This window comes from Venustampulla echinocandica (assembly GCF_003357145.1).
Source record: "Venustampulla echinocandica strain BP 5553 chromosome Unknown scaffold_13, whole genome shotgun sequence".
In the NCBI taxonomy this organism is placed as follows: Eukaryota; Fungi; Ascomycota; class Leotiomycetes; order Helotiales; family Pleuroascaceae; genus Venustampulla; species Venustampulla echinocandica.
Window position 1 is genome coordinate 186765 of NW_022474218.1, and position 27230 is coordinate 213994.

Sequence of the window (27230 nt, forward strand, 5' to 3'; positions counted from 1 at the left end):
TATATATATTAATAGTACGTTGAAATACGGACCTCAGCGCTGATACTACTTAATCCTTAGGCATTAGGCATCAGTCCACTTGTAAATGCGGAGGTCAAATTTATATAACCATAATAGTACTAGTTTACTAGAAATGTACGGGTAAAATAAAATCAGAGGGTGTCTAGGGCTGAAGCCGATTTCGAATGCGACTGTAGTCATTTGGAACTCCTCCCATCATTTATATAGGCACGTTTTCATATAGAAATAGCATGTTGAGGCAGTAAGGCTCTAGATTAATGCTCGAAAATGCTATCAGTCGAGAAATGTACTATCACATATAACTGCCATTCTATAGACCTGAACTTACCATTTGTATCCAAGGTACAACCTTACAAGATATGCAGACAGCTCTGCTCATAGCAAATGGACTTTAGGAATTTTCGCAACTCTTCCCCTCCAACTGCGGGTGGCAGAATTCATGGAAGAGCACAGTTTACTATTTACTAGTAACTTTATAATACAAACTAAAATAAAACTTCTAAAGCGACACAACTGTTATTTATTATTGAATTTATACCCCTGGAGCATTCATAAGGCATCATAAATCATCCATGAAACATCTATCAATCTAATACTGTAACTTTATACTGGACGTACGCAGCATCTAAACTCCTTGTTAGCACCCCCTCGTCATGCCCGCAACTGCCCTCAATGTCTCGGACCACATTCACAAAACAAGCACTGGTTGGAGCCACGGATGATTGAGTATAAAGCCTTGCTTTTTATCCTTTGCCAGAGCACAAGAGTGTGTCAGAATTGGTGGAACATTTAAATTTCAATACCCATTTATATGAGTATTATGTAGGAAGGTACGATGGGTATCGCCCGGTAGGATGGAAATCAACATTTCCACAACATTACCTAGCAACATCGAGGATCCTACTCATAAACATTGTGTAAAAGTGCGATCTCAGCGTCAATATTCCAACAACTCTAAGTAATTCAGTTTAGCACTCCTATTATATGTTGGTCCACATTATCCGCCTATGGCTCGACAGATAAATTGTATTCCGTTATTATAATATATACCTAAGTACAAAACGAACATCTCATCTCAAACTAAAAATAATCACCTCTTCGCTATCACAGATCACTTATCTAAGTATCTAAGCCTGAACAGCCGCCTCTTTCATCTGTGCATAAGGCGCATCAAAGGTAAAGCCCGCATATCCCTTGTCTGCAACTTCCTGCGATTCCCGGACATATCTTGGGATACCGCCAGAATAGTTGAGAGCCTCTCGAGGTTTGCCTGGAATGTTTGCCTATCAACAGTTTAGTATATCACTTGTTTAGTTAATTATTTAGAAGTACTCACGCCCATGTACCAAGAATCAGTTCCGGGGAAAAGAGTGATATCGGAAAGCTCAGCGACGTGCTTAGTCCTATAGATGGCTAGCCGTTAGCATTGTTTCGAAATCTACCTGAAAGTAACACTCCGCAGAAGGATGTTGGAACTTGCCAGCCAGCCTCGGATTGCGCGGTTGGGTCGATTGTCTTCTTGTTGTTCTTGGTTGTATATTCAATAGCATCAATGATCCAGTCACCTTGAAGCTCCACAATGGTAGGGCCGTTGGCGAAAGCAGTTGGTCCTGAGAATCTTGTCAATACTTATTTCAGGGGAACAGGAGGTGGAGATACAAACCTTGAGGTCCGTAAAGGAAGAACATGTTGGGAAAGTTGGCAGTGCTCATCCCAAGGAAAGTCCAGGTTCCCTTGGACCACTTATCTGCTAGCGACACGCCGTCGGCTCCCTTGATGTCGATTTGCACTAACCCGCCTGTGACGGAGTCGAAGCCAGTGGCGAGAATGATGATATCGAACTCGCGTTCCTTGCCGTCCGCTGTCCTGATGCCTTTCTCGGTGAAAGTATCAATTGGGTTCTCCTTAATGTTAATAATGTCGACGTTGTCCTGGTTATAAACCTCATAATAGCGTTGCTCAAGACAAGGTCTCTTGGTTCCAAATGTATGAGGTTGATTCTCCAGGGTCGGGGCGACGATATCCCGTTTCCTTGGATCGTTAACCCTTGCGCGGGTCTTCTCAGACCAGAACTCGTAGGCAGTATCGTTGGTCTTTTTGTCGAACAGCAAGTCCTTGTAGGTGGCGAGCCAGAAGCGGAACCCGCCGCCACCCCACAACGTCTCATAGAACGCTTTCTGCTGCTCTGGGGTATCATCCGCACCTACTTTTTCGTTGAAATCGAAGTGGAAGCCGGCGAATGTCTCGCGTCGGTATTTGAAATGCTTGTCGTACGTGCCATTTTCCTTTAAGCGATCCTCTTCTTTAGGATCGAGCTTGGTTTGGTTCATAGGCAAACAGAGATTGGGGGTTCTTTGGAAAACAGTGAGATCAGCCACCTCATGGCCAACCTCTTGAATAGTTTGAACACCGGATGCTCCAGTACCAATGACAGCGACCTTCTTCCCTTTGAAATCAAGTCCGTCTTGTGGGAATTTCGCTAACAAATGTTAGTAAACCGTCAGTATACCACGATATTGTCGAATCACCGTACCTGTGTGGTGCATGACCCCCTTGAATTTGTCCAACCCTTGGAAGGGGGGAACATAATGCTTGGCTGCAAATCCAGTGCAGAGGACAAGGAACTTGCAGTCAATGGCTTCTCCCGTGCTAAGCTTGACGTTCCATCTGCTGGAATCGACATCAAACTCGGCACTTGTAACCGTTTTCCTTAATTCAATGTCCTTGCTCAGGTCGAGCTTCTTGTCAACATAATTGAAATATTCGCGGAGCTCCGGCCAGGATGGGAACCGCTCGGACCAGGTCCAATCCTTGTGAAGATTTTCGATGCTGTATTCGTACATCGGGACATCGCTGTCCACTCTGGCACCTGGATAGCAGTTCCACCACCAGATTCTGCTTTTCGTTAGTGATATTGTGGCGAGGTGGAGTAGATTACACTAACCCCCCAAGACCGCCAGCATTATCAACTACCTTGACATTGTAGCCCAACTTTCGTAGATAGTGAAGTTGGTAGAGCCCACCGAAGCCTGCGCCTACAATAAGTGCATCCAAGCTTCTCTTGGGGGCATTGCCATTGCTAATGTCTGCTGAAGGAGCCATTTGAAAATCTGAGTAGGACTTAAGAGTGTAAAGTAAACGGGATGAGGTAGAATGGATGATGTTCAGAGGAGGGGCAGTCGGAATAATATGCTTCTCGGGGGACACAACCTCACTGCTGTCCGAGGGTAATCACTAGGAGTTTACTCCTCAGAGACGAATAGGAACCGGGCAGGGGACCTTTGTGAAACCAACCGGCCGGAAATAATTCCACTCGCCTTCTTGAAGGCGTTTGTACAAGAGGGGGATAAATTCTATGCAGAACTACCCAATCAGCCCTCGTATAACTGAATGTATCTTGGTATTAAGTGGTCGTGTTGTACCTTGGGATGATCGCCCGCGAACACGTGAGTTCGAATAAGGAGAATGAGGCGTAGACCAAGTTACTTGTTTAGTACGTACCCCTCACCCCGCACGTTAGTTCACATCTCGACGTCACGTCAAGAGGAGATATTTCGGGTTTCGTGGCGAAACTGTTCCCACTTACTTGCTCCATTAAAATAAAAGGATGGAAACGCATTATCTCTTACACTCGTAAGTGATGTTGTGGTGTTGACCAGAATATCATGTATGCTCAGACATATAAATTGCCTCCATTCTCATTGCCAAGCTTGGAGGAGAAGGTCTAAAATGACATCGAAAGACATGCTTTGATACCACCCCGCATTATCTTCGGTACCAGCAGTTAGAGCCATAAGGTGGAAACGTGCACAGAGCTAAGAAATTGGGAACGCGGGGGCGGAAGCAAATCTGACGCCCGGATCCATAGCGTTCCAGTATGCCTCCTTGAAGCCATTATGGATCCTATAAGCGCTTACATTGGTCCACGTACGCACCGAACGACTAGAGAATAATAGAGACGGTTAGAAAGGCGTAGCCATCCGTTCATCCGGGGCATGGTAGTATAAAACCGAATTTCCACCATCCCTTGTTCGGGCCAGTCTTGATGTGAGATATATCTATAGTTCATCCAAGGGGGCTCTAGGTACTCCAGAGAGGATTCGTCCCAACGTCTAGACTAGAGTAACGGCCAAACAGGCTGGAGGAGGCCGTGCAGATCTCATGCAACTAGAGGTAGTTGCATCCGAGTCATATAGGCATCGATTGGAGATTCCAGCTGAGAACGGGAATAACACCACAGCGACTGCAATGAAAGTGGAGGTTGCCCGGGGTATCTCTTTGTCTTGGGAACCTTGATTATACACGAGGACGACGAAATCTCCAAGCAGCAAATCCCGCCAAGTAGATTGTCTCACTATAAACATTCCACTAAAGGAATGGATGAGCCCAGATATCGAGATCATGCCGAAATTGATGACACTAGAGCATCCTCCAGGTCTTGTGGAAGGAGATCGCGCTGACTTCAACGTTGGAGCTACAAACGAAACGTTTACATTGTCTGCGCGAGCCTCGGCAGGCATTGTAAAATAAAGAATATTAGGCAATTGACTGCGGCCATCAATCACTAGATGTGTAAGATGTTAATGATGCAGAAACAGAACCATTCAGCAATACCAGATGATTCCAAAATTTTGGCAGACCTTGCTGACACGTGACCTGTCTGCCCCTCGCTTCCGGAAAAGGAAAACTGCCAACCTCGACTTCGACTCACATTATTCGGATTTATAGGAATTCCACAGTTGAACGTGAAGCTGAAGACGCATCTCCCACCATCGTCGCCCCCGCCGCCAAACTGTTCTCTACACGCATCCTCCCACGCGCCATCCGGCTCACCTCTTCCCTCCAACGAACCATGTCTTCATTCTCGAATATCACCTACAGCGACACGGAGCAAGCCGAGATCAACCAATGGCTCACAACCTCCGACCGTCTCAAATCCAGCAGCAGCAATGACCAGAAATCCCTCCTCGACACGCTGAACACCCATCTCGCATCTCGCACCACGCTACTCGGCGCGAAGCCCTCCAAAGCCGATATCTCCCTGTATCAAAGCCTCGCACCGCAAGTCTCTCAATGGACCGCCGAGCAGCGGACAGGCGAGCAAGGCCGCCCCCATATCGTCCGACTTCTTGATTTCGTGCAGAATTCCTCGATCTTCGGCCTCCAGATCCCAGATGCGGAGAGATTCAAGGTCGATCCCGAGGAGATCCTCTACGTAAAGCCGCCTGTTGACGCGAAGGCCGAGAAGGAGCGCTTGAAGAAGGAGAAAGCTGCTGCGGCTGCGGCAGCTGGAGGAGAGGATGCTGCGCTTCCTGATAGGACAAAGGGCAATAAGGGGGATAAGAGCGTTGGTGAGAAGGATGCTGCTGTTGCTGCTGTGGCCGGAGGAGCAGCCGCGGCGGCAGCAGGTCAGGAACCGCAGCAGAAGAAGAGAGAGAAAAAAGAGAAGGCGCCTAAACCACCCAAGGCTCCTGCGGTTACGGCACCTCTGTCCCCATCGCTCATTGATCTGCGCGTCGGACATATCCTGAAGGCTATCAAGCACCCCGAAGCAGATTCCTTGTATGTGTCTACCATTGCTATGGGCGATAAGGCCGGCACCGATGATACATCTGAGTATGAGGGCCAGGTCGTCCGGACTGTTTGCTCTGGATTGAACGGTCTGGTGCCGCTGGAGGACATGCAGGGACGCAAGGTTGTGGTTGTTTGCAACCTTAAGCCTGTCAAGATGCGTGGCATTAAGTCCTCGGCCATGGTTCTAGCCGCCTCGCCGAGGCTTAAGGAGGGTGAGGTGGATAACCATGCGGGACCCGTCGAGTTGGTGGCGCCTCCGCCGGATGCGAAGGCTGGGGAGAGGGTCTACTTCGAGGGATGGAAGGGTGAGCCCGAGGGGATGCTGAATCCCAAAAAGGGTCGTGTTTGGGAGACGATTCAGCCTGGATTCAAGACCACATTGAATTTGGAGGTTGTGTTCGACGCAGGTATGGTGAAGGAGCTGAGCAAAGAGGGAGAGGAGCCAAAAACTGGCCGGGGAAAAATGATCACAGAGAGCGGGGGAATGTGCACGGTTAAGAGCTTGGTAGATGGGATCGTTAGGTAATTCTTGATTCTGTAATAGCTAAAGATAGCCACCCACGGGATACTCCAGCAAACCATAAATGTCTCCTCCTAAACATAAGCGCCCCCTATTCTTGCATATTTAACAATGGAAACCGCAACGTCGCTCCTGAGCAACAAGATATGTATGTAACAAGTCCTAGACAAATTGCCGACTATCGTATGCCTCCATGTGACATCGTAAAGCTCTTCCGCAACCACTCTAATCCACACTCTTGGCTTCTTCGGAAATCGTCCTAGTCGATGCATTGACGCAATGGACAGCTTCATTGATGTTCTTCTCTCCTAACACAGGTCTTGCCCTCTTTCGCATGGCTTTGAAGTAGGTGTTGTCTCTATTGATTGCTAGCTTATGGTCATTGATCAGGTGTGCAACGAGAGCGTCCTTGCTCATTGGTTCGGTACGATGGCAAACAGCTCTGATACCATTCGCAGTGTCCGTAGAAGCTGGACATACTATGCTCGCATCATCGACGAGGTCTCGGAGGTGCTTTTCGAGGTGCTTCTTAAAGGCGGAAACAGTGTAGAAGTCTGCGAACTGTGTCGAAAGCCCTGCATCCCCATCGTATAAACAAAATATACAGAAAGATGGGTGAAACCATCTGGCAGAGACGAGAATTCCAGAGAATCCATGCTTGTCAAGAGCCAATCGGACGTCGTCCAAGTGGTGCACAAAGTGATGGTCCTCGTCCTCCTCTGTACGAGAGAATGCACGTTGACAAATCTTGCACCAAAAGACCAAGATCTCAGCTCTTGGGTTCCCAGTCTTCTGATCCACGGGTATAACAGTGGTCGATGCGGCATGCTGAGTGATTCGATGGATTCGGAAATCGTCCCAGCTCGAAAAAGCAGTAGCATCATCATTGCAGACATATTGTCCGGTTGATGCATCCCTGTGACGTTTGTAGCAGTGGTCTACGAAATGAGCCCCGGAGTTGACATCTCTCTTCGGCTTGTATTTGGCAGCACAATGTCGGACGCCGTCCAAACCGACCATTCCACACTTCCGGGCTGGAGGATGCGACTCTTGATTGCGATCAAGGGCCTCAAGGATATATTTCGCCATGGCATTGAGTCCACAAGGCCGGATATGCTCATTATGATCCATGCCAATAAGACAGACGCCACAGAATCTACAAGACAAAGTTCCTGGTGTTGGCTCCTGGTCCGGATAGTATTTGTCTGCGGCGTGAAGATGATTGAATTTCTCAACACAGACATCTGCAAACCGAGCCGCCGATAGACCTTCTGGCTGGTTGTAGATGAGGTCAGAAAGACCCTCAAAGACCGAGTTCTTCGCAACTACTCTCAAGCCAAAATTATTTCTGCTGATAGATCCAGCAGAGTGCAGCGATGTAGCATCGGTCTCTGTACCAAGATCAGAATTGGCGCCGTCCATTTGCGTATCATCTGACTGGCTGTCAAAATCTGCAAGCATGTTGCCGAGATCTTCGGCCACAGCGTCGATGTCCTGAAGGAGTACAGGGTCAATGAGAGCGAATTCGGCGTCCTCGGCATCCAACATATTGTCGAAGTGGGCGCTCTGATCTTTTGGCTCGACTGGAGTTGTGATCTGAGTGGCATCGTCCGGGTTATCAAAGTGCTGTCGATACTCCTCCTCGAACTTTTTGGATAGTAGAGCTCGCTCTCGCTCTTGATACTGGCGGCGTATTGCTGCGTATTCGGACGCCGTCGAAGATCCTTGAGCTCGCGCTGTTGCCAATGATCCGAACTCACGAACTCCTTGATCGATGACCTCGCACTCTCTCTGGAGAAGCTTGATAAGCTCTGCATCCTGGCTGATTTCGATGATGCCTTGCTCAGAGACACGAGTTGGGGCTGACTCTGATTTCGCAAGGAAAATGCTGGACATCTGGCTGACATCGACAGCGTCCAAGTTGTGGCGTAGTGCCTGAAAATCGACAGTCGACGTTTGGTTTCTGTATGCTCCCCAGTATGTTGTGTCCTTGTCGTCATGACCCATCCGTGCACACCGTTCCTCGTGAGATGTCATCAAACCTAGCAAGTATGCACTACCACGGCGGAGCACACCCGGTAGCATAGGGCTCTGCAGACCGCAATGCCGACTCAATACTTTCAGTTGTTTAACAAAGTGCTGAGACCTCATTACCTCTGTCTCTAGCAAGCACAAGGATGGGTCGGTCGGCTTGTAAAGAGGTTGACGGAAAATCTGAGACGAGAGCTTGTATGAGCTGCCTCGATCTCGAAAGCACAGAGGGAAACTCACCGGGGTAGCTAGCATCGATTTCTTGATGGGAATGCTTGTACCATGCCGGCTTGGTTGGACGGCCTCCAAATCTGCCCAACTAGAGACGCCTTCGAAGACTCCGTCGATCAAGCCTAAGATCAGGAGCCATCGTAATGTATCTTCAGCCGCCATGTACAGTGGGAGAAGGCGAATCGGAATTACTTTGGTCTTGTTGCCCTTCTGTCCAGTGTTCTTCAACCCACAAAAGGTTATTCGAGCGCGCAATTCGACACGACAGTCAGCTCCTGGAAAAGCGAACAGTTCCACGCGGCCCCAGGTGCACAGATTGTCCTTGCGCTCCTTCTTATATGCTTCCCAGTCATCGTTTGACAGTGCCGGCCTCGACAACTCACTGATGCGGTTGCTGCAGTCCAGCATCATGTTAGCACACAATACGAAGTTGAGAGCGTTTCGCGTTGTATACTGGGTGGCAGTAAGGTACTCGGTGTCGAAGAATGCTCGTATGAACGTAGAGAAGTCTTCCGGCAGCGCTACCGCCTTTGTGCGCTGGTTGTGGCAGGCAAGCCCACGAACAGCCAAGTCAGACTGAATCCACATCAAGACATTCCGCTTAACATCTCGATCAATCGGGTTGCCAGAATTCTTGCAGACAGCATACAGCCCGAACAAAAGGTATTGTATGCTGCGTACGGTTGGAACTAGACCCAAGCTTGTCAGCCGTCATGGATGGACGCTGTCCATTGTAGAAGTCGACATACCGTCCGTAATCAGACCATTCGATGACAATGCAAAAGCTTCGGTGAACATTTTCAGAATTTTGCAAGTGAATTTGGGACCGCCTTTTGTAAAGAAAGCCTCGGCTTCTTCAACAGTCTTGCAGATATTGACTTGCGCCGAGGTGGCGAGCTCGATGAAATGACGCTTCGAATTCCTGGATTGCACGATCAGCAGGTGGCAGTAGACTGAGACCTGGAAGGCTCACCGTTGCCTGACTGCATTGAGAATGCCAATCTTCTTTTGCACCTCATCGTCCCAGTCACGATTCACGAGGCGGTCTTCAGGTGCCTTGGCCTCCTCTACGCGTTTGAGCTTCTCAAGGCGTCTAGACATTGCAGCAGGTGCCTTGTCTGGAAACCTATACCCAGCGGCAGGCATTGGTCGCGTCGGACAGCGTCCCAACTTCAATGATGTTCGTAACAGAGTTGACAACTGAGCTGGAAGCTTGAGCTCAGCTCATCAGAAAGTTGAGATGAGCAGCCAGGTCGACGTGAGGAGAGAGAATAAGAAGGCCGACGTGAGGAGAGAGAATGAGAGGTGCGAAGGTGTGGAAAGAAAGAGAGGTGAGGAGGGAGAGAGAGAGAAGGGAAGTTGCGTCGCGGGTTCAGAAAGGAAGGCATGTCGGGACTGCGACTTCTCAAAACTGCCTTCGGCTTCGAGTTCTATCGTCATACTACGCCCACAGGCGAGGGTTGAGACTTGACCTCACCTTTGTTCTGGCTGGTTCTTTCAACCTCCTATTAAAGACTCCTTTGAGCTTTGAGAATGGCTATTATTATAGACAGTTTCTCTCATCTTTGTTGTTATGTCGACGTCCACTGCCAGCGCCTCAATTGCAGGCCCCTTGGGCAATACAAGCATAATTGGACAATGTCCGAATGACGATTAATATTGAAGCTGAGAAATCGGTTCGCAGTGATCAAGCTCCCCATTGATGTAGATTCAGCTGTTGTTGTTGTTGATGTTGTTGCTGGCGCGTGAAGTTAAAATCAATTGAAGCTGAGAAATCGGTTCGCAGTGATCAAGCTCCCCATTGATGTAGATTCAGCTGTTGTTGTTGTTGATGTTGTTGCTGGCGCGTGTCAACTTTGTTGGCGCGTGAAGTTGGTGCACGTGAAGTTAAAATCAAATTGTTGGCGCGCGAAGTTGGTGCACGCGAGGTTGAAATCAATTTGTTGGCGCGTGACGTTGGCGCGTGGAGTTAAAATTAAAAAAAAGTATGGGATATGATACAGCCGGGCTTCACAACTACTGCGGATCTGGAGGTGGCTTTCGATGCTGGCGTTGTTAAGGAGTTGAGTAAGGAGGGTGAGCCAGCAAAGACGGGAGTTGGCAAACTAGTCACAGAAAGCGGAGGGGTATGCAAAGTCCAGACCTTAACTGGAGGTATTGTCCGATAGACCGTTGCTTCTAGAGTTACGAAGTATAGACATGAATATCAATAGATCATTTTTCGTCCAGTCATATCATAATTCGAACCATGATGAAAATATAGACCCCAAGCTATCCTAAAGCTCTAGACTTTTCCATCCCCATTGCTATGTTTCCATTAATGCCATTTTGAATTATTCCCATATACACAAGCACAAATATTCCCAGTATGTAGCAAGCACGCGCCTATCCCTATCTAGCACGATCCAGAAGATGCACGCAGTAGATATCCCTCAAATGAATGACGCCCAGTGAACTATGCCCGTTATATGTCCTCGCAAACCCGCTATTTTTCTTTTGCTTTCTGAAGATTCCGCTCGAATGGGTATTTAAAAAAAAATCAAAATCATTTCCAGTATATAAAGATGGCTAGAGGGGATGGTGAGTTTCGCTTCGTGCTCACAATGCAAAGTCCCCTGCTCTCTTGAAGACTATTTTGGTCGGCAGTTCGAGATCGTCAACACCCTCATCGTCCACTTCCATTTCGTCAACTTCGAGGTCCTTCGGCGCCTCGGGTTCCTTCCGCATTTGCGTTTTCCTCAGTTCTCTAGTCCTTGGCATTCCCTGCAGCTGCCTCGGAGGGGATTTGACAGGGGGACTAGGATTTGAAGCCTCTTCTTTCTCCTGCTTCTCAATCTCCCTTTCAGCAACTTGTTTGACCTCAAGTAACTTCTTTTTGATATTGGCAATTTCGGAGGTGCATTGGCCTTCACGCAGAAAATGGTGAGCTCCCTGCTCGCACTGGCTCTGACACCACTCTAACCCCTTGTCCAATTCATCAAAAATATCCTCATCGCCCCCCTTTCTATGTCCCCGCAATAATCCGACGCTCAATGTGCTTCCGACATATTCCGGCTTGCCAAAGGCTTTGGGCGGTCCCATCTGCCTTGTCGACGTATATTTCAATTTCGGGACTGATATATTTGCAGCGCCACCTCCATTTTGGCCCACCTTTATATTCCCATTATTCAGAGTAAGGTCGTTCGAATCTTCCTCATCCGAATCTTCCTCATCTTCTTCCTCTGCAAACTCCTCCTCGGCAGCTTTCTTCATCTCCGCCATCTTTGCGGCCATCTTCCCCCTCCGCATGGAGTTTCGGCTTCCACTAACGAACTTGACCAAATCCTCGAAGGCAGTTTGAACCGCGCTGTCATAATATACAATAATCATAGAACGTGTCCTATATTTTGGGGCTAGAGATTCTCCCGATGCCAGGGACTCTGTCTTTCGTTTCCGGAGGACATTGGGCCCAATTCGGGCTTGCGACGAATGACTGGGATGTGACATTTGTCGCTTCAACGTGCCGGGGAATGGGTTAGGATCTGCGGCTGTTCTCGACTGCGGTGGGGTTCTGGCGGCTGCAGCTTCTGCAGCCTTAGATGAGTTTGGTGGTCGGTTCGGCGAAATGCCTTTTTTATCCGATTCCGTTCTTTCGAACGGGTTTAATTGAATAGCCTCTCTATCTTCATCTTCCGCCGCATGAAACGGATTCTCGTCCGCATCCCTCGGCCGAAGTGACTCGGTCGATCCCTTGTTCCTGAGGGACGGTTGGGTGCGTGGGCGGTCTGTCTCTTCTAGTCGGGCGAGCTCAATCTGCCGCAGGGCAATTTGGCCATTCAGTTGGTCAAGCCGTTCGTTCCATTGAGGGATTGATATGCAAAGCGCATTCATCGCCTCGAGAATCGAGAAGTTTGCTATTGTCTTTGCCATGGCGGACTGTGGATTGGGGGTAAGATGCGGGATATTTGGCCCGGTAGTGATTGGCGATGTCGGACTCAACTAAAACGAGCAAGCAGAAACAGGCGGCCGCCGTGTTGAAGGACAGGATACGCAGGAGGGGAAGGTGACGATTTAACCCGCCATGTTCGACATCTGCCACCGCGATGTACTGTAATGATTGGAGGTGGACGGTCAGACGAGGTAGTACCAAAGCCGTATTAAGCTTTGGTTGTACTCGTACTTGTAGGTTGTGCTTCGTAAACGATCTGCGTCGTCAAGTGGGACGTGGTCCGTCTCGGAACTGTTGGATGGAGGACAAAGAGCGGTCGTGCTCCGCCTATCACGAGCTACAATTGCTGGTCTCGACTCGGCTCTCGGGCATGGACCGTCAAGCGTGTGGAATATGGAGCTGGAGCGGAAGCTGGAGCTGGAGCTGGAGCTGGAGCCTCGACGTTGGACAACCCGAAGCTAAAGTTGAGTAGTGGGAGGTTAAAGTCGAAGTGTCGAAGTCAAAATCGAAGATGGGCGGATGACGGGGACGGGGACGGGGCACTTGTACGCACTTGTACTTGGCGTGAGCGTGAGCGTGAGCGTGGAACTGCGGGAGAGGACCCTGGCGATCGCGGCTGCATTGTCCATCTGGTCGCGCGGCGGACGACGGTGTAGGGGAGTAGGGGAGTAGGGGAATAATGGCTCCGGAGGTATGTGTAGATGGATGTATACGGGATGTATACGGGATGTATACGGGATGTATGGATGGCCCATGTATCGCTGTATCATGGATGGGGAAGAATCATCTTGGATCTGGCAGTCCCATCCATGGCCGTTGGTCGGTCCAAGACTCCAAGACTCAAGATCCCCCACCCCCAGTGTATTTATGCCAGCCAGGGCTGTTTCTCACTCGAGGAATTGCTCCGCCGAATCGTTGATATAAACCACTTGGCGCACACAGAGTACGAGGTAGCTGGCACCGCGCAACGACTTTGAGAGGATCAGCAGCCACTGTCGCCTGTACCTGTCGACCTGCGAGGCTGCGGGAAGCAAAGCACAGCACCACACAGGAAGAAAAAGAAATACGTCCAGAGTCTTTGGCCGCGCATCTGGTGGCGGCGTCCAATCGCCTGGGTGTGGGTTTGGGCTTGGAGCAGCTTGCCATTAGCCCTTGACGCCATCACCACGTTTCGACTCTCGAGAAACGGCTTCGAAGCTTGAGGCTGGCACGGTCATGGTCATGGCCTGGCCTCGCCGCCGGTGCAGTGCGGTGGACGGGTTACAGCATGTCGAAAGTTCATTTTTAGCACGGGCTTCCCTGCCCAGCTTGCCTGCACGACAACAGATGATGTTGGAACTTGCGTGGTGATTTGACCGCGTCTCCCTGTCTCCTTGTCTGGCGATTATTTCGTTGAGTAAGCATGGAGCATGAACATGCGCCTGCGAGTCGAACATTACGAAGCGCTGGAAGTAATTGGAATAATGTAACTAGTAATCATTTCTGGCCCAGACCATCATCGCCATCGTGTCTCAGCGCCCGGAGCCGTTGGAGTCGTGGACTGCTACGCTGGGAAAAAAAGCCCACGAGCGGAAAGAATATCACTGTCTCAGCCGAAGCTACATATCTACCTAGGTACTCGGCACCAACATCAACCAAGAGCCGTACACGAGCAACCTGTAACTGTAAGGTTTGCTTTCGAAGTGTTTGCTGGATTGAGAATTCCGTGCATCGGCGAGAATGGCCGGAAACGGTATGTTTGTTTGTGCTCTAGATTATTCCCTCGGACTTCGTACTCATCTAGATCGATCTACATAGTGCAAACCAACTGCAAGCATCACGATTATATTATTATTATTATTGCAGTCAGCTCGCGGCAAACCACCCTGCTGCACATGCGGGACGGGCCAGGCCATATGAAAAGGCGCACACACATGGTGGGGAAATTACGTAGCACTATATTTTGATTGTGATATAGGTAGGTATGGACGCAGTATGATGAGTCGGACTGCTCGTGCAATAATGGAAACGCACATTCACATTGGGCAACTTGGTCACTTGGGGACTTCCGTCGTCGTAATGAGCCCTCTTCCTGGCGCTCTCAGATTTATGCAAGCCGACTGGGGGCACAGGCAATAATATCCTTTTGCTGACCTCCTGATGATTTTCTGAGCTCCCCCCCTGGACGGAGATTGGTTTCCATGTTGGAACTTGCCCTATTGTTGGACTCTGGTCGGTTCGACGGTTAGAAGTGTTGCAACTGCTACAGCATGTTTGCGCGTAGTAGTGCTTCGTACTACCTGACCACTGGCATCTCAAAGGCGCTGACCGCAAACTTCTGGCGCTCCTCGCCGAGCCACGCCGGGGAAAGGGCAAAACCGATCCGGGCAGCGATCTCCAGCCTTGCGGACACTTCTCTCCTTCATTTCCTCGCCATCGAACAATTCGAGAAGTGCCACATCGTTATTCCTTTCCCTTGGTGTGTGAGATGGACGACAAGGGCATCGCGTTGGACAAGGCCTTCTCCTTGCAAGAAACGTGCGTCGTGCAGAAAAGCGGCGTAGGTGCTCGGACAAGAGCATGGATTCAAGCCAGCTCACAAAATGAGAGAAAGGGCGTCAGCTGTCGAATCATCACGGTGCCCGAGGCAAAAGCGGCGGAAGGCGTGGGGATCATGAGGATGGGCTATCCTGACAGGTCAAGTTGTTGGCTTGTCTGGCTTGTCAGATGGAAATTTCCCGGGCGGATCCTCCAATGAAAGCTGCTATCGCCATCTTATTTATTATCTAGCCGACGATCTATCTAATCTGCCCGGCCTCCCGTGTTCCACCGCCTCACGCCCCGATGTCCGTCGTGCTACTTATGGCCAGAGTTCTTCCGTTTTCCACTCACCAACACCCTCTCGGCGTTGGTCCAAGGGTCCGCTCTTCGGACTGACGTAGGTAAACTTCCATCGCTGAACCCGCTCGGGGTTGCTGAGATCAACTCTCTCCACCTCGTCCGGCTTGATAATAACCACTCTGAAATTCTTCCTTGCAACCGGATCCTCCAAATCACTGACTTGCTGTCCTAATCTAAGAGACTTGTCCGTAGGTGGAAGTGACATCGGGCTGCCTGGCGCTGGGTTTTTGAATGTGCCTCTCATTGTCGGGCTTAGATTCCCAAAATGGGCCGTAAGCTCTGTGGCCCAGCTCCAGCTTTCCCTTCCTGCTTCCTTGATAACCTTCATTCGTTTGCCAATCTCCCTTTTCACCATTCTCACTCCAATGGGATCCTCACCTGGCCCTTCGATGCCTGGACCGACGACGTAGGCCTTCCCGCGGAATCTCCATTGTGTCATGGCCTCCTTCACCCAGAATACAGCTTCAACCGCTCCACCCCCATCACAACCCTGACTCTCGGTCTGGCTCGAGTCCTCGTGGCCTGCCGAACTTGCAAAGATCTCGGGGATCTTGTGCATCCTGACATCGGTCGTTAGGGTAGGTAAATCGCTCTGATAGTTCCGTTCGTTTTTCGGTGCATCATTGTAACTATTCGCCGGAAGCTCTCCCCACATGCCTCGGAATATACAGTATCGCGCTCTTGGGACATACGGTGTTGCAGATTCGTTGGGATCGGCTAGGCTAAGCGTACTGAAAACAAACTCTGGGGAGTCCATTTTGGAAATATGCGAGAGGAAGAGACGGCGCCATGGTGCAACCGCAACGTCCGTGGCTGCTGAGGAAGACATTGTACGAACAAGTAGCCGAAGCCGGGCGCTTGTTAGTGAAGTTATTTCGACAGTCGGGGTCAATCCCAATTGACTTTGAATCGACAGCCCAAGTAAGCAGGTTCGACCAAGTTGAAGTTGTTGATAATTGGGAATGACGATTTGAATTCCAGATATTGAGCCTGACCCCACTACCCCACAGTCCACGTGATGAGTTCGACATCATTAACCTCGACCAAGTTCATACTTACAAGATACTTACCAGAGAACTATCGTAATTCCAAAAATCTAATTAGGAGTTCTGTTTTAATATCAGGAACAATGTTGACGGATACTCCAACTATATGGGGACTCTGTTCAGATTATTCCGTTTCCTCGTGTCAAAACATCACCCATGGACAAATCCCCCTTCAGATAGATTAGTATTTATGGTCCACCAACTAACTCATCCCCTTATAGCTTACAGATAGCTATTCTCCACACTAAAGCTGCTTGGGGGAATACATGGCACTTGGCAGTCCTACCACAGGCTAAATACCTAAAGCCCGCCAGATAATTTACTTCCATCAGTGTTATTCCCTTCAAAACTTCACGATGAACCGCCGTCGAGCTTCACCGCCTACAGGCGGTGTGGCAAACTGCCTGGCTATAACTCCTAACCGACCTCTTACATATAATACCAAATAAGCGTTTTGTTCTTTCGAGGGGTACAAGGGCGGCCACTTGGTTGAGTGGTTCAGGACGAATTGTACTTTCGAGGTCGACAGGGATTTAGGGTACGTAGGCACAGGCCCCAAAAAGGGGGACGTTAAAAAAACGACAAAATACGAAAATTAACAAACACAACAAAATACGAAAATAAAAAAAAGCGACAAAATACGAAAAATAAAAAAAATAAAAAAAACGACAAAATGCGACAATAACAAGATCGAATCGGATCTACTCGACAAGAGATGTAGGCACTCGACGTCGGGCTGAACTCTTTTGCCATTTTGAGCGTCGACATAATTTTATTTTTATTTTTTTAATACCAATCTAAGAGTCGAGTCGAGTTGAATTTCTCTTTCCTTTTACGCGTTTTGTTTTGACTCTTTTAGCGAAGGTCAGATACAGGTATCTAGAGGGTTAAATATATCGCTCCGCTTCATTATTTATACGGCTCAATCTTTTGAAACCAGAATGCCTGCTGTCCTGCTTCTCTCCACATCGTTTACAGTTGAAGCATGTGACATGTCCTACTTCCCAAGGACAACCCCAACTCTTTTATAGCTGAAAAACATATTTCAATTCCACGGGTGCCTTTTCCATCACAGGCTACACTGTCACAATTGTGACATCATTAAGTCGATTATGCTCTAAGGGGATTTTACCTGCCCCTCTTTTCTGGTAGCCATGGGCCATACAGTACAGCTAATTGCAGGCCCGAAGAGTTGCAAGTTTACACCTTGAAGGCTCCATTCGGAGAGGTTTGGGGCAAAGCCAACAAGCCGGTTCGACATTATATATGTGAAATTCACTAGACGAGCAGACATGCTTACTCAGGCAATAACTCATGGAGCCCGTGGCCCCGCTCCTGCAGAGCAACTTTCTATTATGACAGAGTTGCATATCTATCAGCAGTCCCAAATGTTTATGCCCAATACTTATCTACAATGGTGACTATCAAAGATACAAATATCGCTAGGCACAATGACGGCATATAACTTGAATATGAGGACATAGCTAGGTAAATGCTTAATAACTTGAGCGTCCTTACATGTCACTTTCGATTCCCGTGAAGGAAATTCTATTTCTTTTATTTGCGTTTCTTCTGCCCTACCTGCTACCTAATACCAAGGGTGTTTATCCCTTCTACTACCCTGCAAAACTTTTATTCTACCAAATAAATCCAACCAGAGACCTCTCATCAAGCAGAAGTAGCAATAGCAGCTGCTCGGGTTGTATCTCCAATATATCCTAATATCTTTTACTATAATTCCCAATTCTACAACTTCCACTGACCCGTACTCAGCTGCCAAGTGTCGCGAGATGCATTGTCTGATATCACGCTAAGCGCTAGGATAGCTAGAATTTTTTTTCATAGACTGTATCCCGAGAAAGTAACGAGAGTCGTATAACTCCTTGAAGTAGATAAAAGATCAGGACATGGAATGCCTATATTCAATATTTTAGAGTAAGAGTAATCTACCTACCTCTATATTCGAGGTCGAACTAGAAAGGAACCTTGATATATCCTCGGGGGCCTCCCTGCAGTAAGCATACTTCTTGGCTGTTTCTCTGCCAAACTATTAAAACGATATTGCAATTTTGTAAATAACAAAAAGCACAAATATGGCACAACACTTATTGTTTCAATATCCTGCAGCATCCTGTTAATGAAATCCGTCATCCAGAAACAAATGTACTCCTCTTCCTCAACGTCTTCTCGACGAGGAGATTGCAATGTATTTCTCAGGAGGCAGATAAGATATCGGGGATCATGAGCAGGGAGTCAAATTTGGGCATCCCTGCTCTGTTTCGGTGTTCTTGAAACGGCGGTACACTTTGTTTGCCATGGGGCATCCTGAAACAGCCAAGGTCAATAGAGATGCAACTTAGGCTACCAATGTTGACATTGTTTGCTTGCTATTCAAGGACGGTTACCCAATCTCCCATATTTTGCACCTTCCTAACCTACCTAGGTATATTATTTATCAAAGGATCAATTTTTGAGGGGAGTTAGCTATTCAAGATTGAGAAACTATAGACCTAAGGCGGATGGACGTACGAGGTACGTTGGTTTGCATAGGTAAGCCATGGACGGCGAGAAATCTGAGGTCTAAAACGTTTGAGGGGTTAAATGACCTCAATCCGGTGGGTTACAAAATGGATCAGTCGAATTAATTCGATCGACGATATCCTGTAGATAAAATTTCAGAGAGATATTGCTAGTTAGTTTATTTGACGTCAATATTGTAAAAACGCCCCAGAAGTGCCTGATAATATAACTGATCTTATTTTTGTCTGAAATAACTTTACTATGAATAACTACTATTTTTATAGAAATTTATAACCGATTAGATCAATTTGAAATTAAAATCTCAATAAGCGTAAATACACCTATTTTAGACAATATACAAACTATCTATAACAAACATAGGGCTACACTTAACTATAGGAGCTTAGTTAATATTATCTTCAAATTTCCTAGCAACAACTTATAATAAATAATTTGATAGGTATAGTCCGTACAGTTTTATATCAACAAGGTATTTTAAATTGCTATTTTCAATGGCAATAATAGTTCTCATTTCGTAGCTCTCCCCAGATCGTAAATTAGACTGTAGATGGAGATGTAGGATGGACGAAAGTAAACGAAGTAACTGAAGCAAATATTTTGTAAGACTCAATACGTCACAAGAGATAAGGCTACTAACTAGTAGCCAGCCATTTGCGTTTGAAAGTCTAGATTTTGAGATTATTTGAGTCATCATAGCTATCTAACTTGAAGTTACTAAAGCTGGGCAGCTTATGCGCTTTGCATTTCTAGTTATATGGTACTTTTCCAGCTTTGGCCGCAGTTTGACATCTTGTTCTTCGGGAATTGCCTCTTTTAGTTATGACCACTTCGTCAATCCCCTCTTCAACTTCCACACTATCCTTCTTCTCTTCCTTGGTTATATTGGAGAGATCAGTGCCACCTCTGCCATCATCGTTAGGCCCCCTCCATCAAGGTACGGGTATTAAGCTATAGTATGGTTAATAGTCGTTAAAATGAGTCCTAGAAGAGAGATGAACCAACCCTATTTATGGAAAATATAGCGTTGAATTGTGGAATTGGCGAGATGGGGCAGCTGAGGTGAGCCTTGTGGCCGTTTAATTTCTCCGCCGGCAGCCATGAATTAGTTTCCAGTGTATATTCTATCGGCATTAAAGAAGTAATAGACCTGAAACGACATGTGCCTATCATTTTCGGTTGATCCTTCTCCACAACGGCAATAGTGTAAAGAGACGAAGTATTTATGTTTAATCTACAGTTGAAGTAACATCCAGGGGCTAAATGACTATTTTTCAAAGAACAAAATAGATATGAAAAGCCTGCATACTAGTACCTGACATACTTCTATATGGTTGTATTTACAAGAGCAGTGGTAAGGACTTTAAAAAGCGTCGACCTTCTAGTAATTGCTAATATGCATGTACATATATGTATTATACACTGAGGATAGCCAATTAGGGACCCAAACACCCCATTAGTCTCTCGCACTTTAGGCATCAAGACGTGCCGCATTGCGGCACTCATTGTTAGCAGTTCATGTTCCGGGCTGCCACGAATAAAGAAAAACACTGGAAGGGCCAATTGGGTAACAAAATCTCTGAAGGCCGTAACAAGATTGGTGCACAACACGGATTTATGCCCTGAAGTGCAGAGTACCCGTTTCACGTCTCTATCCAGTCAGGGAGAGGAAAGGCTAGGAGGCCAGATAACAAGGAACAGTACTACATCACCGAAAGGCTTCTTTGACATACCCTTAAACAGAAATTTGTCTCGATAGTACGTAGTATAACTAAAACATAGATGTGGCTAGTGTATCTACTTATAGTACACTGCTATAATATACTTGTTTTGTCTTTCGCCGCCGCAAACATCAGGGACGAATATGTAGTTTCAGTCAATAACGTAAACGCAAGTCAAGCCGCCTTCCCCTAAGCTACTTGGAATACCCAGCGAGATAGCATTGGCATTAGTGATCAACTGCATAAAGTTCATATCAATTGCTGCAAGAGCTATCCGGATCTAACCGTAAGGAAGATAATCTGGTTGATGAACTCCAATCTCACCATCTTGTTCCAAGATCGGTTAGTAAGCCGAGCCGCTTCTACCCGAGCATCCCCTGAGCGTCCCCTGAGCAGCCCCTTAGCAGCCCCTGAGCGATACCCGTTGGATTAGGGCCTTATCATGTCATTTTTGTCAAGTTTTGCCGATTTCCCTAGGAGCCTGTTTAGGCTCCTACGAATCCCGAACCGAACCCTTATGAAAATAGATCTACATTATCCCATGGGCAATTGCCCATAGCAATAAAGCACAGAGGTCTTATTTATAAACCTCTCCTACCCGCTATAACTACCTAAATTTTGCTCCAGCTACCAAGCTATTTTAATCCCCCCCTATAGACACCTGCACTCTACGCCTCCTTATTCTTTAATTTTGTCTTGACTTCTTTGTACTCTTACTATTACTAGACTCTTCGGGATGCCAAAGCGCAAATCCTATAAGAATAGCTCCGGGAACAATAAAGACATTGTTACTAGATAAAAAGTCGAGAAAGAACTCGAGCTAGGTACCTAGAAGTAATACGCTCGCATAATAGCAGTATGGAAATAGTACGTCCTTATAGTCCAAAATTAAACTTTTTGTCGTACTTACTCTTCTTGTAAAACAGGTGGCAAATCGAACATCCCAGTACTACTCTGTACGATACAAAATCATAACAGGATTTTACTATGGACGTTGTATATAGTATTGAAGGCGCGTATGGTAACCTAATAGTATATATAAATACAGTTGTTACGAACTTAAAGTGATTTTCTAGAGGCCTAAAACAGACCGCTCATTCGTCGGCAGCGTAACTTACGTTTCCTTCAAGATATGTTTCTGGCTATCCCCATCCCTATCCCTATCTCCTAGTTGCTGAAAATTATCCATCTTAACATTCGAACCTAACACCTGATGTCCACTCCTCGATTGTTTCAATCTGCTGCCTCTACTGCCCGAAGCGGGGCCGCTGGATTTAGTGGTGGTGATACGGCCGAGGAAGGGGAGGGAGAGGAGAGGGCGTAGAGCGGGAAGCGAGCCGGCGATGATACCGATGCCTTCTTCGATTACGGACCAGAAGCCGATTTTGCCGGTGCTGAACATGAATTCTGCGGGGTTGCTGTAGAGACTGAGGTAGAAGAGTCGGACTATTGTTGCACAGCTTGCACTAGAGAGGCGTTGGCCAGTTGTACACCGAGTTTTGTAGTGGTTGCAAAACGAAGTAAGGCCATTCGGGGGAAGAATATTAAGGTACTTACAAAGCAGCCAGCCCAAGAATTACAGCCACCGAGAACTTGACCCTACTGTTCATCTGAACATTCCACAACAAGACCGCAGGCAAGATTGCCAAAGACCAGTCCGTTGCAATCTCAATAGCAGAAAAGAAGAAGCTAACATCGCTGTTCAGCTTGAGATTGCATGAACCGGTAGTAGTTTCACCCCATAACGTAGTAATCGGATGACAGATATTAGCGATACCAATTATGAATATGGCGGCAGAAATGGCAGTGACGATCATGATGCCCCAGATAGTCCACAAAAAGTTACGGCGGGATTCGGCAATACGGAGGAGAGTTATGGCGATGCTGCACTTGATAACGACGGCGCCGGAGGCGTAGAAGAACTCGGCGATGAAGAAGAGCTTTTGGTAATGGTCAATTTCACTGTCCCAGACGTTCAAGGGAAGAGCGCGAGAGTACGCACCTTGGTTCCATACATAATATCACTAGTCTTCAGGGCGGCAGCAAACTGGCCGGACCCATAGAAGCAGCAGACAATACATAGGCTGCTTGTAACCGTGAAGAGCAGCTGCGATAGTAGTATTAGTACGTTGTTGGTCTTGGGGGAACGAGAAGCAAGCAAGTTACACACATACGAGACCTATAAACATCGAGTAGTCATCCAAACCCAAGGCGTTTCTCCATATCCGCACTCCTACCCTTGTAATGAATGTGAGCCAACTTAGGGCCAACAGCACTGCTGAAGCATAGAAGAGTGGGACGCCGTCCCCTGCGGGTTGGACCATGATTGCAGCACAGCTGAGCGTTGTGAAAGTAAGAAAGGATGAAGAAAGTAAGGATGAAGACCACCTCTTCTTCTCTATCAAGTACTCGAGGGGGTTTTGTGGGGAGATAAGTTCGAACGTATAAATGTCAATTGGTAAAAGTATCTTAACTCGCCTAGGCCCTGTTGTTTTCAATGCCCTGGCCAAAGTCGAACTTTGAGCAGACAGCATGGGCCAACGGGAAGAAATCAGGCGCTACTCTAGTTGGCCATACCCCGTCGTCGCTTTCAGCCTCGCTGAGTCGCTGTCATCCCTGTTAGCCTCTTACTGCACTATTATTAGTTTCCCTATTTCCTCAAAACCTGAATTGCTTTTTACGACTGTCGAAGACTCTCCTTCGTACAGTAGGTTCAGCTCAAAATTCCCGATACCCGCTAAGCCGGGGTAACAAGCCATAGTTCTGGCAGAGCAACCATTAGTGATGTGAAGTTAGCGACTCTATAGGGGCTTTAAGCCTAAGCTTCAGGGCCTCGAGCCTGTAGCCTACCCTATAGCCAGGTTTGCTTCAGGCTCTCTAGGCTTTGCTCTCGTTGCTAGGTGAAAGGGGGTTCACTCTTGGCATTGGCAACCCCTGCCTAGCGAGTATCAGGACTTTTAATCTGACCTACATGTACGTACTCCGTAGAGCTTGCGACATCGTTAGCCCGGGTGGTTGGGGCGGTGGGATCCTTGGGTAAGTGGATAATCTTAGGTTAGGATTCTTGAAGCGATTCAGAAGAATTGGTAGAAGGAAGAGATACCTTCGCTGAGGAAAAGAAATTGTAAAAATAAAAGCAACTCCTCATTTCTTATTGTTGATCCATGCTATCTATGGAGAGTTCCACTATAGTCAGGCCATTGAAAACAACTAGCCCCGGAACTTCTCCAGCATCGGAACGGTCCGGGGAAGTGCCGCCTGCCGATACCCTTGGCGCATGGCCTGATGAAGCCAGTAATGCGGGGATCCTGTGGAGATTGTGGAGACATACCCTTTATTTCCAGGGTATCGGTATTTCAAACATACGGAGTAAATGCAGTTGAAACTTGAAAGGGTCCACTACTACACAAGTATTAAAGGGCGGGACAGACTACCGCATGTGATAAACTCCGTAGAATACCCTGTACGAGTACAATCTTCTTAAAGAGACAAGAGACCATTTTTAAGTGGCGCACACACACCGCCTGTGCGAAGTATACAGTACTTATTAGCAATGGAGCATTAAGTGTTACGTGCGGGGGGAAGTCGTAGTACCTCGGTACTCTTTAGAAGTCATCTCGAGACTCAAGATTTCCATCCTCTGATCCTTTCGTCTTGAATTTGATAGTCTTGCTACTTTGTCTCCAAGATTGCAAGAAATTGCTTTTGATCCTTGAATCTGCCGGCAGCGTATCCTATCTCAGCACCATGGCCGAATTTCTCATCAAGGACGAGGATTTACTCAGCCTCAAGGGCGCGGTTGTGATCGTCACAGGTACGGCCATTCCACCACCTGTTTTGACTCGGGCTAACTAACCTACTGGATCATTGCAGGCGGTTCGTCAGGTATAGGCCTAGCAACAGTCAACCTGCTGCTATCATTAGGGGCATCGGTCGTCAGTGGCGATATCCAGCCGCCAGCCACCGCCGAGTCGGCAGAAACGCCTGCCTTGCTGTTTGTGCAAACCAATGTGACTAGCTGGGCCGACCTGAGCACGTTGTTTAAGAAAGCGAAGGAACACTATGGCCGGGTCGACTACGTTTTTGCTAACGCCGGCATTGGTCCCCGCGCCGACTACTTAGCCATTGAAGCAGACGAGAACGGGGACCTGAAGGAACCAAACCACGAAGTTTTGGACATCAATTTGAAAAGCGTCATCAACACAGCTTGTCTAGCCGTTCATTTTATGAAACAGCAACCCGAAGGCGGTAGTGTTGTGCTCATGGGCTCCAGCACCGGCTTACAGCCCTTTCGAGCTCCCGATTACTGTAAGTCGAGAGAAAAGCAATGTGCCATGAATAGAGTACGCCAAGCTTACACAATCATCTAGCTACGGCCAAACACGGTGTCCTGGGGTTTGGGAGAGGTTATGCACGGCTTATGGAGACTGCGGGACTTCCTATTCGCATCAACACTCTCATGCCATCATGGACGACGACCAGCGTCCTCCCCAACATGGAAGACATCATGAAGGGAATCTCCCACAACGCGCAACCCGGCTCGGTGGTTGCGCGCGCTGCTGCTTATCTGATGATCGATGCATCTAGACAGGGAAACGTGGTTTATGTCGCTGATGGGAAGTACCAGGAAATCGAAATGGCCGTGCTTGGGCCTGCGTACAAGTCCATCAACGGAGAGGGGAATCCTAGCGATGACGAAATTCTGAAGCGTATATTAGGACTAGCTGGGCAATGATCTGGAAGGTTTGGCGCGGTGATGGGGTAGATAAGTAGATACCTTTACGGAACCCGGCAGCAATTGACTCTGCCTGCACAGCACCTTGGATTAGTGAAGCATATTGTATAGGGGTCACAAGCTAATACTTAGGTTCTCTAGCGAAGATACCTAACCACAAATTATTATATCTTACGTAGAGTAATAAAACAATTGTATTAGCTCGCTCTGCCCACGGCGCTTGGAAAGCTATTACTAAGGTACAGCATAAGGTACTTACCTATGCCTATACTACCTACCTACCTAGGTAGGTATACACTTAAAATATAACGTGACCGAGCGACCAACCGACCGCACGGCGACACATGTAACTATACAACTGTACAACCTGCCTACCTACCTGCCTACCTACCGACCTACCGGAAGAAATAAAAAGCCACTCGGTTGGCTATACCTTAATTAGGTCCCTAGGACTATACTCCACCTTACCTCGCCCTCAAAACCTCGCACGGAGACTTCTCCTTGTACCACGCCAGATTCAAACAAGAAGAAGCAAAGCTCACCTTCCCCTGCAGGAGAGTCAAGATACCTGACCACCTGATACGCTACTGAAAAGTAACTAAGAAATTCAGCCTATAGCCAAGACACACGGTCACACCAAACCCCCCTCTCCCCCCAGAGTGGAGCGGAAGGGCTTGCCTATATTCGCCGCCTCCTGATGGCCCCTGAGGACTTTGCAGGACTCCTCAGGGTTACAGAGTTTTACTCCAGGATCTGTACCCGCTGATTTACAGCAACCTCACTCCTCCCCCCCAACTTTCTTTTCACTGTCGCACCCCTTACTCTCTTTGCACTCAGGGCAGCGGGTTACCCTCTCTGGGAAACTTCCTCTAGGTATACGCGCCCTTCTAACTATAGTCAAGTTTTACAAAACCCTCGCCTTTGTTGGCTTGTAAGCCCCAACCTCCAGTTGCTCAAGCATCACCTCAAAACTCACCGACCTTCTGGTTATCATACGCTACTGCCTCAAGGCAAAACTACAGGGGCTTGCCCCCAATCACACTCCACCGTTCTTATCCCAACCAGCCGCAGATGGGTATACTAAAAAAGGCTTCAGGCCAAACGCAATTGCAGGAAATACTTTCTGATTAGCTGTACTATTTTTGTATTTTAATCCGATAGCTTAGCACATCTCCGTACCCCTAGGGAGGTCCCAGGACCGTAGGCTACGCCTACGGCCCGATAGACGAAAACCAATATCATTATTATTATCATCATCACCATCATACCTTAATTAGGATAAGAGGGTGGCCTGTGAGAATACGCAATTTACTTAGAAAGGAACGCTAATCTCGCTTTTACTCCGGGTATCTACCGGCGCAAGCCGGCTGGTAGGCCGGTAGACAGGCTAGTAGGCAGCTACTAGGCAGGCTAGTAGGCAGGAGATTCGAAAGACTCAAGAGACTTAATAGACTTTAATAGAAACAAATATAAAATATATAGTAGTATTATAATTCTTTTTATATAAAGGATAGTATAGTAATAGTATATTACTAATTCTCTACTAATCCTCTACTTAGTAGGTACTTTTATATATAATTAAGTCACGTGGAAGTCACCTTTATAAAAATCCGGGGGGATATAGGACCCCAACGCCCCATAAGCTACCCCTATGGGCTCCCATGGGATGGGGCAAAAATCCAAACCCCATCCCATGGAGCCCCATGCTGCAACCTAGCCATCACCTCCAACGATTCGGGCTAGGATGCCGCTGGGAGTCAATCAAGCCGTCTGTCTTCGCGATATGTTACCCCTGATATGTCGCTGTCTCAGAGGATTGGCGGAAGAGCGTCCAAAAAACCGAAGAAAAAGGCCCGGCCGGAAGAGTTACACCGGTAACACAAAGATTGAGGATGATGATTGTTCACTAGTGATCTACAAAGGCTGCAGAGTCATTTACGACCGGGTGATTAATGCTTTGAACCTTTGGAAGGAGTTACTGATAAATGCAAAAGGGGAGACGAGA

The 27230-nt window shown here is 47.7% G+C and overlaps 7 protein-coding genes across 7 annotated transcripts; 2 read left to right on the forward strand and 5 right to left on the reverse strand.

Annotated features, from left to right (window-relative positions):
- Positions 1-1148: 1148 nt before the first annotated feature.
- On the reverse strand, positions 1149-3123 carry BP5553_10046 (uncharacterized protein; the record flags this gene model as incomplete). The annotated part of the gene is made up of 6 exons (XM_032018669.1): positions 1149-1304; positions 1358-1424; positions 1475-1631; positions 1685-2500; positions 2555-2916; positions 2966-3123. 6 exons carry the CDS (start codon positions 3121-3123, stop codon positions 1149-1151), a joined length of 1716 nt encoding a protein of 571 aa, XP_031865077.1.
- A 1750-nt stretch (positions 3124-4873) lies between these two features.
- BP5553_10047 (Uncharacterized protein) lies at positions 4874-6121 on the forward strand (the record flags this gene model as incomplete). The annotated part of the gene is made up of 1 exon (XM_032018670.1): positions 4874-6121. The coding sequence occupies one exon, from the start codon at positions 4874-4876 to the stop codon at positions 6119-6121; it is 1248 nt and encodes a 415-aa protein (XP_031865078.1).
- Positions 6122-6340: 219 nt separating this feature from the next.
- Positions 6341-9523, reverse strand: BP5553_10048 (Uncharacterized protein; the record flags this gene model as incomplete). Its single annotated transcript, XM_032018671.1, has 3 exons — positions 6341-9066; positions 9127-9299; positions 9351-9523. The coding sequence occupies 3 exons, from the start codon at positions 9521-9523 to the stop codon at positions 6341-6343; spliced, it is 3072 nt and encodes a 1023-aa protein (XP_031865079.1).
- A 1452-nt stretch (positions 9524-10975) lies between these two features.
- On the reverse strand, positions 10976-12286 carry BP5553_10049 (Uncharacterized protein; the record flags this gene model as incomplete). The annotated part of the gene is made up of 1 exon (XM_032018672.1): positions 10976-12286. The coding sequence occupies one exon, from the start codon at positions 12284-12286 to the stop codon at positions 10976-10978; it is 1311 nt and encodes a 436-aa protein (XP_031865080.1).
- A 2858-nt stretch (positions 12287-15144) lies between these two features.
- Positions 15145-16014, reverse strand: BP5553_10050 (Uncharacterized protein; the record flags this gene model as incomplete). Its single annotated transcript, XM_032018673.1, has 1 exon — positions 15145-16014. One exon carries the CDS (start codon positions 16012-16014, stop codon positions 15145-15147), a length of 870 nt encoding a protein of 289 aa, XP_031865081.1.
- A 5590-nt stretch (positions 16015-21604) lies between these two features.
- BP5553_10051 (uncharacterized protein) lies at positions 21605-22814 on the reverse strand (the record flags this gene model as incomplete). Its single annotated transcript, XM_032018674.1, has 4 exons — positions 21605-21908; positions 22048-22430; positions 22493-22597; positions 22665-22814. 4 exons carry the CDS (start codon positions 22812-22814, stop codon positions 21605-21607), a joined length of 942 nt encoding a protein of 313 aa, XP_031865082.1.
- A 1423-nt stretch (positions 22815-24237) lies between these two features.
- Positions 24238-25225, forward strand: BP5553_10052 (Hydroxyacyl dehydrogenase; the record flags this gene model as incomplete). The annotated part of the gene is made up of 3 exons (XM_032018675.1): positions 24238-24304; positions 24364-24798; positions 24861-25225. 3 exons carry the CDS (start codon positions 24238-24240, stop codon positions 25223-25225), a joined length of 867 nt encoding a protein of 288 aa, XP_031865083.1.
- Positions 25226-27230: the final 2005 nt, after the last annotated feature.